Source organism: Wolffia australiana, chromosome 6, assembly GCF_029677425.1.
Source record: "Wolffia australiana isolate 7733 chromosome 6, ASM2967742v1".
Lineage (NCBI taxonomy): Eukaryota > Viridiplantae > Streptophyta > Magnoliopsida > Alismatales > Araceae > Wolffia > Wolffia australiana.
Window position 1 is genome coordinate 11,511,578 of NC_135840.1, and position 9,825 is coordinate 11,521,402.

Genomic DNA, 9,825 nt, shown 5'->3' on the forward strand with positions numbered 1-9,825 from the left:
TTGCTGGTCTCGGGCCATTCGACTACGCGACGGTGCGGACACTCTTGGACGAATCTCGACTACCTCACTATGTCGTCTCTTCGAGTTGATCACCTGGACCCTTGGGAGCTTGATTGATTGACAAAACTCGTCATGTGTTGTCTAATTGATTTGCGCCTTGTATCATCGATGATCGGTATATTTCTCGTTATTATTTTCTCACTTCATCTTATCATTCCACATCGTTGACATTGCATTTTGTGTTTATCATCTTGACGTAACAAGAGGAATCATTGTCGATCGTCGTGTTACATCAAATTGGTACCAGAGCCGATCATGCTAACCTCCGTGCTTACGATCGTCGGTCCTAGATATATTTATGAAATGATATTGATAATAATAATAAAATATAAAAAATAAAGAAAACATTTATGTACGTCTTGCACGCATTCATTTCTCGATATTCATTGCACGTGCATTCATATGTCGCATTTTACTCGTCATTGCATCATCTTAGATAGGAACCCTAGAGGATGAGATATCTGGCCATAGGATGGTTCAAACATGGGGCCAACTACGGTCCGCCGAGGATGGTGCATTGTTTGATCCTGAATTCCTGGATCTTCATACGGAAGATCCCATTTTAGCACTTCCTCAAGCTGCTTTGCCGGACATCATCGAGGTCGAGTCCACTACTCGCACCCATAGAGGTTCTTCACCTATGCTCCCTACTCACGCTAGCGAGCCGCCTATGATGATGGCTCCGCCAAGGGATGAAGACCTCTGGCAGACGACAGTGCCAACGGCGCGGAAAGCGACGCCCAATCCTCACTACTCTCCATCACGATCCGACGGTGTCGTCCAACGACCCAAGAAAGTGCCGGCCTATGATAGCATGGAGTCCCAGCCGCCTTCCAGCGTGCCGCCACAACCGTACGAGCCGTCAACGTGGCCCTACCTGCCACGGCAGATGCCATGGGGACAGCAGTAGCGAAGGCAGCCTTCGGCCGGTCGATATCATCCTCCGTGATGCAACGAGGACCAACACTACTACCAAGAGCGACCACAGAACTATCCGGAGCAGCGATTCCCGCCCCAACAGGAGGCCTCTGCTACGGTAGGATATCGACCGGAAGTACAACGTCAGGATTATCAAGGTCGACCTTACGAGCCGGCCCCGGCTCAGTTCCTGACGCATGGTCACCCACTAGCACGAGATGAGCCTTATTACCCGCCGGTATCCCATGTGAACCCGGTACCGTATGGATCCGTGCTGACCCACGCACCTACGTATGACCTTCACGGCCCCTACGAGGCACCTAGTGCGCCCCTGGCGATGATACAACCGACTTATGCCCCGGCACCGACCCACGCACCGGCACCAACTTACGCTCCAGCGTAGACCTATGCGCCGGCACCGGCCTACGCGCTGGCATTTACCTACGCGTCGATGCCGACTTACGCGCCACCACCAACTTACAGGCCACATGAGCCTTATACCACCTTGGCCCCCCCGGCCGCACAGCCGGTTGCTCCCGCAGGCCAAAATATTCTGGAAGAACGAGAAGGATGCCACGAGACAACGAGGGGATCCACCTATCACATGGGAAGTCATGTCGAGAAAACTTAAGGACAAGTATATCCCTAAGCTTTACATGACACGTCTCCTTCTCAAGTGGATGGATCTCAAGCAAGGTAGGCACAAGGTTGGTGACTATATCGAGGACTTCGAGGAGTATCGTATGCGCAGCCGATTCGTCAATAGCCCGCATATTCAGATTGCCCTCTTCGTGCACGGACTACGTCCCGAGCTAGGAGTTAAGGTGTTGGAACAGAACCCAACAACAGTAGATCAGGCATATAGTATAGTAGAGAGCAACGAGTTCTCCAACGACGATACATCCACTATGACCGCTCACACTACTCGTGCCCCATCCATTGCTACAGTTCAAACAGCGAGGTCCACCTCGACTGCCGGATTACTGAGAGGAGCCCCAACTCCTGCTAGGAGCGCTGCTTCTTCACCAACGACGGTTACTACGACCCCGGCTGCATCGTCCATCGTCTCCACTGCTCGTGGCCCTACTGCGAATCGCGAGCAGTTATAGTGCTTCAAGTGCAAGGGATTTGGGCATCGATGGTCTGACTGCCCATCCCTACTTTTTATGGACATTAGTGGGAACCCTATCAGCCCACCACTCGAGGATGACATAGAGGTGGATATCTATCTAGGCGAGTGCCCTAAAGACGAGGTTTATGAGGAGCCATTAGGGTATATCCAAATTACCCCCGCAGATTCGATGTCCGTTTCCTCCATCGTGAACTTTGGTATCTATTAGAACACGACACGTCGTGATGTCTCTAGTTCACCAAGACCTACTCCGGTCGAACCAGCCACACCACCAGCTAGGACTCCGTCGATGTCCACACCGAAACAACGAGTGTCCCAAAATTTGGACACCGACTTCGGGGGTCATCTTATCGCCTCCACGTACACAGTTAGCACCCAACCCCGAGGAACTTGTGCGGCGCGCATCAATCTTTTACGTCTACATGAAGATCAATGGATGCATGTGCAAGTTGATTATAGATAGCGGGAGTTGCATCAATGTAGTCTTCAAAGATACCGCGGCCAAGCCAGGCCTTTGATGCCACACCCCGCTCCTTATAGCGTATCATGGATTGACGCTTTGACCCTTCCGGTCTGATCGCAGTGCTACATGCCGTTGAAGATGAGCACCTATGACGAAAGGGTGCTATGCGATGTTCTGCCTATGAAGATCGACAGCATCATATTGGACGTCCTTGGTTGCTCGACAACGATGTCCAATTATCCGGACGAGCGAACACATGTTCGTTTATGTATGGTGGATGTAGACTGTTATGGTACCCAGCGGTACGTGCACCTACTCAGCTAGCATTGCCCGTTTTGCCACCGGCTTCGAAGCCAAAGACACCGTTGATCACCAACGTGTGTATATTCCGACGAGAGCTTGAACAGGAATGAGAAGACTTACCCGTATGCTTCGCTTTAGCATGTGAGGTTCCTTTGGGGGAATCATCACGTCTCAGACGCGCCTGAGCTACCTAAGCTCATGGCTGATTACAGGGATGCTTTTCCCGAAGAACTTCCTGATGAGCTCCCACCTATGCGTAGCATACAACACGCCATAGATCTCGTTCCTGGAGCTTTGTTCCTGAACTTGGCCCACTACCGGATGGACCCGGTAAAGTACGAGGAATTGTATCGCCAGGTAAAGGAACTCCTAGCTAAAGGTCTCATATGCGAAAGCCTCAGCCCGTGCGCCGTTCCAGCACTACTCGCGCCGAAGAAGGTCGGGACTTGGCGTATATGTTGTGATTCCCGCGCCATCAACAAGATAACAGTGAAGTACCGTTTTCCCATTCCATGAGTGCAGGATTTATTCGATCATATGGCCAGAGCGATCGTCTTTTCAAAAATCGATTTACGTAGTGGATATCATCAAGTCCGCATTCGACCAGGAGACAAATGGAAGACGGCCTTCAAGATCAAAGATGGCCTTTTTTAGTGGAACGTTATGCCATTTGGGCTTTCCAATTTCCCGAGTACGTTCCAACGCCCCTTCATTGGTAGGTTTGTAGTCGTATAGTTTGATGATATATTGATTTTTAGTGGGACCCGTGAGGACCACCTACAACACCTCCGAGAGGTATGTGCCGCGCTTTAGAGGGAGAAACTCTACTCCCACCCGAAAAAATGTAGTTTCTTCATGGCTGAGGTTTCCTTCCTTGGTTTCATCATATAATCTCACGGAGTTTCGGCAGATCCGGCCAAGATCGAGGCCATTACGATAGGGCCCAAGCCAAAGGACGTTCATGACGTGCTCAGTTTCATGGGCTTAGCGACTTTCTACCGACGTTTTGTTCCAGGATTTAGTGGAGTCACCGCCCCTATCACTGACCTTATCGGACTCGATAAGTTTGAATGGAAGAAGGCGGCGGAGAAGGCCTTTGATGAAATCAAGCGCCGCATGACACGTGCTCCCATCCTATGACTGCCTGACTTCAAGAAAGTGTTTGAAGTTGCTTGCGACGCTTTCGGCGTAGGTATTGGTGGCATCCTTAGTCAAGACAGACATCCGATTGAGTATTTTAGCAAAAAATTGAATGATACGAAGCGACGTTATGATAACTACGATTGGGAATTTTATGCCTTATTCTAGTCGCTTCGTCATTGGTGCCATTATCTTCTTCCGAAAGAGTTCGTACTCTACTCGGATCATAGTGCCCTTCGGCATTTGCATGACTAGAAGAAGGTCAGTGATCGACATGCCCGGTGGATTGCTTACTTGTAGGACTATATGTTCGAAATACGGCATAAGAAAGGGAAGGGCAACGCCGTAGCCGACGCTCTCAGCCGAAGACCGGTCGTGCTCAACATGATGAAGACCCGAGTTTTGGGATTTGATCAAATCCCACACGATTACGACGATTTTCACGACTTCGGGAAGGTTATACAAGCCATTAGTGATGGCCCAAAATCAGAATATTGAGATTATTATATCTCTGAAGGATACCTCTTCCATGGGAAGAGGTTATGTATACCCCGTACATCATTACGAGATTTCCTTATTTGGGAAACACATGCGGGTGGTCTGAGTGGACATTTGGTGTCAACAAGACGATCCAATCGTTGGAATATCAGTTCTATTGGCCATCGTTGAAAAGGGACGTCGGGAAGATTGTATCTCGTTGCTTGGTTTGCTCGAAGGCAAAGATGACGAAGCAGAACGCCGGCCTATATATGCCCTTACCCATACCAGCGCGTCCTTGGGATGATGTTAGTATCGCCATGTATTTGATAAAATGGAATTACATTTGGAAGTACTTGTAAATATTAATAAAAGAATCTAATACTGTTTAATAGACTTTTGGGAAGACAAAATCTTCATATTTATGTTTTCTTGCCTCATTCTTTTGAATTTGTTAGTCCTATGTTTAACTATTAAAAATAGTTATCTGGTGTACTTATTAGTGTATTTTGGTGCCTCAATAACAGATTGATTATATGCATTGGATTGGATCAGCGTTTTCTGAAGTGATAATAAATATATGTGAAGGAAAATCCAAACTTGACCCCGTGCCACATCCATTGCATAAATGCTCATCGAGGATAACGTCTTTTCGATATTTCATTCTATGATGAGAAGGGCATATTGAACATATCTTGTAGGTATGCTGAATAATTAATCACCTTCATTTTTCCCGTCCACGCATAAGACAATATTCAGATCTATATATGATTTTAGTTTTCGTTCTGCATCTTCCTTATCTGTGTTTATGACAGTATCGCTTTCTTAGGATTTATATCATTACAAAACTTCAGTTTAGTTGGAGATATGTCATAAATATAAAACGAATAGATGTACTTACGAGCTAAATGATATGCTATAAGGCATAGCAATACTATCATCGAGAATGGGACTGTGGATCATTTTCCAATGAGTTTAGGTCCACGTCAGTACCATGTAATATGTTTACAATAACTTCTGTGAATTCAATACAGTTTCTTTTCAGGTGAACATTAAGATTTTCACGACTTGAAAGAAAGGTTGTCCTGTAGAGGTTTTATGGAGAAGTTTGTAGAATTTGTTCGTGAAAGCTCAACTGTATAGAATTGTAAATTAATACAAGAAAGAATATATTTCACTACCTATGGAAATCATTCTAATATTGAATTATGGAGATGTTTCTTTGATTAAATTAACCGCTCAGATAATCACACCGTAAAGGGTTGCATATTTGAAGTAACATTTCAATGAAGATGGAAGTATCTTCGAACTGAGCCAAAACAAAGAAAAGTACATAATTACTCTTCCCCTAAAAGAGTTTGTCTGAACTTCATTGCATGGGCGTCAGAATGATGCCCACTCCATTACATCCGCATGAAAAATTAACCTATCTCTACATTTACTATACAAAGAATCAGGTAACATCTGTTAATAATAAGTCGACCGACCTAGGCCTTGTATGCCTGTTAGAGTACTAAGTCGAGTTCTATATGTTCAACTGGCAAAAAGAAACGAATGGTCATGTTTATTTTTGTGTCGTGTGGTGCATCTACAGGTGCGATCTTGAGGTGTTCCCAAGCTCCGACAACCTCACAATAAAAGTATGGATTTCAAATACAGTTGAAATGAAGATAAATACGGGTTACCGGATAAGAGAACATGCAAATAAATTGACATATTTATTCTCTCTGCATAAAGATTTCGTCTCAATATCAATGAAATTTTGAAATAAAGACGTAAACATCATTCGTAGTACGAAAAACAGCAAACTCTCAACGTTACATGAAGAAAGCTCATATTTCCGTCTTTAGATTAGTCTAAGATATGATATCTGCTTAGATTTTTGAGTTCGACCAAACACTACGACTACCATTTTTACATTTGTTTATAGAAAAACCATTATGTGTGAAAAATTAATCTTATTCAGCATCATTTGAAGCTAATATCAATCGTTTATCGATGCTGGATATAATCTACTCACAATGAGGTGCAGCAAATAAGGACATCATTCAGAATATTACGAAGTGCAACGATAGTTGACCGCCCCTTCTGCGGGAAATGATCTAGTGTTTGGTCACAGGCTCCCCAAAAAAAGGACATGAAATTTCGAGCGAGAGTGGATGTTGGGGGTCAGAATTATTTTATAGTAAAACATTGGATATTTTCCTTGCTCAGACGACTTTGCAATGTGAATGGAGAAAGGTCTCGTGAGATATCTATTGAAATATTGAAACTCGTAATGGCCAGGGCGATTAGGAAGACTAAAGAAGAAACAGGGAACCAAAGGAAAAGGATAATGAAAGATCAGAAGAAAGACATAACTGACCGAGTAGGGCAGAGTAGAGAGGGAGTTGCTTCGGAAAAGTGGGCATAACGAGATATAGGAATCGATACAATCTAAGCGCACGGGTGTGTACAGAAAGTAGAAAAAGGGTAAGAAAGACTCGAGTTTTTACACCATCTCCCTTAAGACGATACAGCGGTATCTCCTGGTACCGCTGTCTTTTTTCTCCATGCTTTCTTTTGTTAAATTTCTATCCACTCATATGGAGAGAAACTACATGCACAATCCCGAACAGAATAAATACAAGGGAAGCAAATAAAATAGGTGGTTATTCAGCAATAACGAAACAGCGGAACATCTCGTGGGTTTGAAATGCATGATACAATTTTTTAGAAAATAGCCATAAGCATGATACCTCGATAAACAATTATAAAAATAATATAAAGCGGCCAGAACATGGAGATTTATCTTTTTCTCTGAAAACAACGACTTATCTTTATATTATCCCCAGAATTCAATTTTCCGATCAGATCATTAGTAATAAATAAGTGTCTTCAAATTACAATACCAGCTTTCTTTGACGGAGCGTGCTGTCTTCGACTCTAACAAACTACATGATAAACAACAACTTCTTCTTCGGTAACTTATGAACTAATGGACCTCGCAAGCGAACCCATGAGACTCACCTGGGTTGCAAGGCACTGGATGTAGTCTGCCGTCTCCTCAAGAAGCTTACACGTATCCATTTTCATACCTCCAGGAATCAGACGCCTAAGCTCGGCAACTTGCCTTTGCGTCCTCGCTGACCTTCCAGAAAGGCTTAGTATCTTCAATCGGGTTGAAGTACATCGCCTGTGAACATGACGGAGAAGCGCTCTGCTCCACCTCTTGCGCCTTGGCACTGCTGATAACGCCATGGAAATATAGGCAGCGCGTCGTATCTTCCTTCCGATATTACCTTGGTTGCTACGGCAACCGTTGTTCTGAAGAATATCTACTAAGGCCTGGACGAAGTATCTTGGCCCTTCCATGGGTGCGGTGTAATCAGGTTTAGGGTTTTCCCGAACGATCTGCGCGTGCATGGTGAGGCAAGAAAGAGGGGTTCTTCTGACGAAGGGTCAGACAGAAGAGAACGCTGTGGTAGGGCTAAACACAAAGGAAGATTCTCTTGACCCTCGCTTAAATAAAGTGGATAGAAAGACAGGGCTAAGCCACCCTTGCGCTTATCCCTGTCTTTCTACGGGATTTGTATAGTGGCTCAGGTTCCTGCGGGTAAGATGGACCCACAGAGCCATTAATGCAGGCCTGGACGTCTGGAAATACGAAGTGGAGGGAGAAAGACAGAGGGAGATAAGAAGAGAGAGAGATGAGAGAGAGAGTGTGAGAGAGAGAGAGAGAGGAGAAGCAGGAGAAAGATAGAAAGAGGGAGAAAGAAAGAAAAAGAGATAAAGAAAGACTGAAATATGAGAGAAACGTAGAGAGTGAAAGATGAGAAATAGAGATAGAGAATGAAAGATGAGAAAGAGATATAGCGAGAGAAGATAAAAGGGAGAGACAGAGACAGAAAGAGAGAGAGAAGATAAAGATTGAGAGAGAAATAAATTGAGAGATAGAGAGAAAGAAACAGAAGATAGAAGACAGAAAACGAGTGAGAAAGAGAGAGAGAAGGAGAGAACGAGTGAGAAAGATTGAGAGAGAGAGAGAGAAAATGAGAGATAGAGAGAACTAGACAGAGATTGGAAGAACTTGAGAGAGCGAGAAAGTAGGAGATAGCGAGAGAGAGAGAATGTGAGAAATAGAGAGAGAAAAAAATTCTGAGAGAGAGAGAAAGTAAGAGATAAAGAGAGAATGAAGAATGAGAAAAAGCGAAAGCGGTAGAGAACGAGAGAGGGAAAGTGTGAGAGAGGGAACGAGAGAGTGAAAGTATGAGATTGGGACAAAATAAAAGAGAGAGAAAGTGAGAGCGATAGAGAGAACTAAAGACAGAATAAAAGAGAGAGAAAGTCAGAGAGAGAGAACGGGAGCAAGAGAGTATAAGAGACAGAGAGACAACATAAAGAGAGCGAGAAAGTGAGACAGATAGAGAGAACGAGGGACAAAATAAAAGAGGGATGGAAAGTGAGAGAGATAGAGGGAACTAGAGAGAGAAAGGGAGAAAGTGTGAGAGAGAACGAGGGCGAGAGCGAGAGAGTATGGGAGAAAGGGAGAGAGACAAAATAACAGAGAGAGAGAAAGTGTGAGAGAGAGAACGAGAGAGAGAGAAAGAAGGACAGAGAAAGAGAGAATAAAAGAGAGGGAGAGAACGAGAAAGAGGATTTCAGAGATAAAATAAGAGAGAGGGAGCGAACGAGAGCGAGAGTTTAAGAGAGAGATAAGAAAGAGAGATAGAGAGAATTCGAGAAAGAGAGAGAGAGAGAAATAGAGGAAGAAAACAGAGAGAAGGGGAGAGAGAGAATCGAAGAAAGAGATAGGTAGAGAATGAGAGAGAGAACTTCCGATAGAGAAAATGAGAGCGATAAAGTATTTCAGAGAGAGAGAGGGAGAGAACGAGAGAAAATGGGAGAGAGTGAGAATGAAAGAGAGAGATAGGGAGAGAACGCGAGAGAGAGAATTCCAGAGAGAGAGATAGAGAGAGAACGCGAGAGAGAGAATTCCAGAGAGAGAGATAGAGAGAGAACGCGAGAGAGAGAATTTCAGAGAGAGAGAGTGAGAGAGATAGAGAGGAGTTGAAAGAGATAGACTGAGAGAAAGAGAGGAAGAGAAGGAGAGAGAATGGGAGAGAAAGAGAGAGAATGAAAGAGATAGATAGAGAGAGAGAGAGAGAATTTCAGAAGAGAGCGAGAGAGATAGAGATAAGGAGAGGGAGAGAATGAGAGAGAGTGGGAGAGAGTCAGAGAATGAGAGAAAGAGAGAGAGAGAGAATTTCAGCGAGAGAGAGAGATAGAGAGAATTTCAGAGAGAGAGAGAGAGAAAAATACATAGAATTTTAGAGAGAGAGTGCGAGAGATA

General features: G+C 44.5%; 1 protein-coding gene across 1 annotated transcript; it reads right to left on the reverse strand.

The window, feature by feature from the left end:
• Positions 1–7,279: 7,279 nt before the first annotated feature.
• On the reverse strand, positions 7,280–8,040 carry LOC144704553 (transcription factor IBH1-like). Its single transcript, XM_078577007.1, has one exon. It carries the CDS (start codon positions 7,896–7,898, stop codon positions 7,461–7,463), a length of 438 nt encoding a protein of 145 aa, XP_078433133.1. The 5' UTR covers positions 7,899–8,040; the 3' UTR covers positions 7,280–7,460.
• Positions 8,041–9,825: the final 1,785 nt, after the last annotated feature.